The 3353-nt window shown below is 36.8% G+C and overlaps 1 protein-coding gene across 1 annotated transcript in view; it reads right to left on the reverse strand.

Moving 5' to 3' along the window:
• LOC102679824 (A disintegrin and metalloproteinase with thrombospondin motifs 7-like) overlaps positions 1 to 3079 on the reverse strand; it is a gene marked incomplete at its 5' end in the record, with an annotated part of 20135 nt that extends 17056 nt beyond the window's left edge. The window contains 3 exons of the mRNA XM_031509389.1: positions 1110 to 1254; positions 1575 to 1733; positions 2916 to 3079. Of these exons, the coding sequence (XP_031365249.1) occupies positions 1110 to 1254; positions 1575 to 1733; positions 2916 to 3079 (468 nt within the window). The remainder of the gene's footprint in view (positions 1 to 1109; positions 1255 to 1574; positions 1734 to 2915) is intronic.
• Positions 3080 to 3353: the final 274 nt, after the last annotated feature.

The following is a 3353-nucleotide window of genomic DNA, read 5'->3' on the forward strand; positions in this document are numbered from 1 at the left end:
AATTATCATCCTTCTCCATGTTTCTCGGACAATTTCACCTATTGAGAAACGTGGCAACGTCGAAGTAATTTCTTTTTTTTCATAAATATACGAATAACTTGACGAATAACACACTTTGTGCAACACATTTTGATGAAACCACGAAACGGTTCGCTCAATTACCTTTCTTTTGTGCTTGGGACGCGAAGAGGGGGGAAAAGAGGAGGTGGGGAAAAAACGTAATCTTTGTTTCCACGTCGCGCGTGTGCGTGTATACGTGTGCGTGTAAATATCGAAGAACAACAAGGGATAACGCGTTTATTGCAGCGCGGATGGAAAACAATGCTCGTTCGATAAATAAACGAGGGGTGAACAACCGCAACACGGGTGAATTTTCGTAGTAAGTTCGTTAACGTAACGCGTGTCAACCCTCCTCGACCACCCCCTCCCCCACCTATGTTTTCGCGTTTAATTATAAAATTACAATTGGGGGTCCCGTCGTGTTTGGTCCATCATCAATGATTTCGAATGACGAAATAATGAGACTGTTAGAACAGCGCTTCAGCGCTTTTTGCAATCTCTCTCTCTCTCTCATTAAATTAATTCGGCGCCCGAATGCAATGGTCGAATACTTATGAAAACATCGATCATCAGATGATCCTGCGTCGTGGAATTAGATTAATTAATTAATGGACAAATTGAACGGGGTATTATTTTTGTCGAGATTTTAAACAAACGATTCGTGATTTAAAAATGCGAAAACAAAAATATCGATTTTCTTCCGTTCGAAGATACAGAAAACGATTCAAATTAAATTAAAATTGAATAATAATGGAACGTAACGGATGTCAAGATGTCTTATGATCTATAAATTTAGGAGAACAGGCATAGGTATAGCGAAGGCTTGCATATATTTTTCCTAGGTCGCAATGAAATATGATGGAAATATAAAGAATACGGGAGTTCCTCACAGGCGCATAATGTAACGTGGAAAATAAGGTAGAGGCAGCGGAGCTGTGTAACGTGATATCGCGTTGAAAAAAAAAAAATTGGAGGAGCTCGAAATGAAAGGTAAGTAAAAAAAAAAAAAATTTATTAACGAAAAGATTTTATTAAATTTGTTCCCTTACCACTTCCAAATCGCAGTGGCGGGCCTCGAGACCGTATTCTATTCGACACTGGTCATCCGCGTTGTACATCACTCCTGGAAGAAGTTCCGTGCTGGGGAACTCGTAATTTTGCTGCTTGTCCTCCAAACAGAATCCTAAATCTGTTCTACGAGAATAATCGTATGGATAATTATGTTTAATTTCTAAATGTAAATATGTGATTTTCTATTTTTTTTTCTTTTTATATATTTTTGAGGTTATATCAGAGAGGTGTTTGTGATGTATGTTTTCTTTAGCGTGTGTAACGTGTTAAGCAAATAGTAAGATATAAAAAGTACCACCAAGTGGAAATCCAATTTCATCGTGAACAGAATTTTGTACCGATTTTTCGGTCAACAAGTTTCCCTGCTACTTTAAAATGAATGGAAAGCAAACTCAAATCGATTTGATAAATTTTTGTTGGCGCGAAACGCCACGGTTTCTTACTCGATGTACAATTTCAGCGATTCTTTCGAACACACGGACCACTTTCTCGTGATGTACAAGTTACCGGGATGCATGACCGTCGTTTCGATGTAATTTTCGTCGTGATGAATAATGCCCGGACAGCCATTTTCCTCTTTGACGTCGTGCGACATACCTAACCTATGTAAATGAATTCAAAGCGTCGAAATAAATAATTAATTCGAATCGATAGAGATAAAAATGAATACGCTATTTTGATGATCATTTCAATCCTAATGGTATCTAGAGATTCTAATTTAAAACGATTAATTTATTCATCTAACTCGAAACACTCGATTAAATAAAGATTTAAATTATTTAAACCGAAGAACATTTTTAAATTAATTTAGAATCTCTGATATAAGTTTTTAATTTAAAACTCGGTTAAACCGTCTATTAAAATTAGATAAAATTTAAACCGCTATAATTCTAAAAATAACGATTCTCGGTTAATAAACGAAAGATCATTAGAAGCGCGAAACCTTGCTCTTGAAAACGCTTTTTAATTTATCTCGATACGACTTCTGGTTCCCGAAATATCATCGTATAAGGAAAAAGTAATTTTTAACCATTTACCTTAAACCCGATTAAACCGAATTAAAATTAGAAAAAATTTGAACAGTTATAATTCCGAAGATAACGATTCTCGATCGATACACGAAAGATCGTCAGAGGCGCGAAACCTTGCCCTTCAAAATGTTTTTCGATTTATCTCGATACGACTTTCGGTTCCTCAGATATCATCGTGTAAAGAGAAAGATAATTTTTTAAGCGTTACAATCTCCATCCTCGTCTCTTACTCGGATCTCTCGCTCGCACCTCGTCTCACCGACCTATTCCAAACTTCAGACAACTGACAAACGCTATTCTGCAGATCACTAGGCCGATTCGTAATCTGCATTATCTTCATGAAAACTTTAACTCCTCGTATCTCGGCAACCGATCGAGATATCGTGATAAAACAAAAAGCAAGTGGAAGGGTATAATTTTCTCCATTTTTTGAAGTCTCATTCGATTTATTAATTTTATGTGAATGCAACGGTTCGGATTTAATATTTTTATATCTCAATATTTTTCTTAGCTACATAAAAATCCGCGGTTTATTTATACCTTTTTTGGATCGATCTTTTTTCTCATTATATTTCTTTATACTTTACAGCTCGCGTTAATGGAAGTAGCGTCTCGTGATACTTCTTATCTCTCTATATGTCATATTTTTTCCTCCTACATTCGTATATCTCTAGATACGATGCCCTATATATTATACGTTTCTGGGGAGGAAAAAGCGGGGGGAAAGAAACGGAAGAGTAGCGAAACTCTTACGTGTGGCCGAGATGGTGGGCGATGTGGTATCCCGTGTGTAGGCCAACGTCGTTTATAATGGCAGCGCCTTTCAAAGGGTCGCAAGTTCCAGCGATCGTCGAGGTACCAGTGAAACCACACACGCTCGGTGAATCGCAGATGTTACTCCTGACCAAATGAATGAGGGTTCAACCTCGTTCGAGGTTAAGTTGGGACTCGCGTAACATTAATTCGATCTCTAGCTGTACTTTGTAATCAGAATGGCACAGTCGTGGTGATTCGGGTGTGTATCGTCCCCAGGGTTAATCATTCGTTGCCACTCTTGGAAATATTTCAGGGTAGTATTCGAGTCTTTAGTTATAGTTAAGCTCATCTGTATATTATACGAATAATATTATTTATTAATAATAATAATAATAGAATATTAAAAAAGTTCTAATCAATATATATATATATATA

This window comes from Apis dorsata, unplaced genomic scaffold (assembly GCF_000469605.1).
Source record: "Apis dorsata unplaced genomic scaffold, Apis dorsata 1.3 scaffold_147, whole genome shotgun sequence".
NCBI classification, from domain to species: Eukaryota; Metazoa; Arthropoda; class Insecta; order Hymenoptera; family Apidae; genus Apis; species Apis dorsata.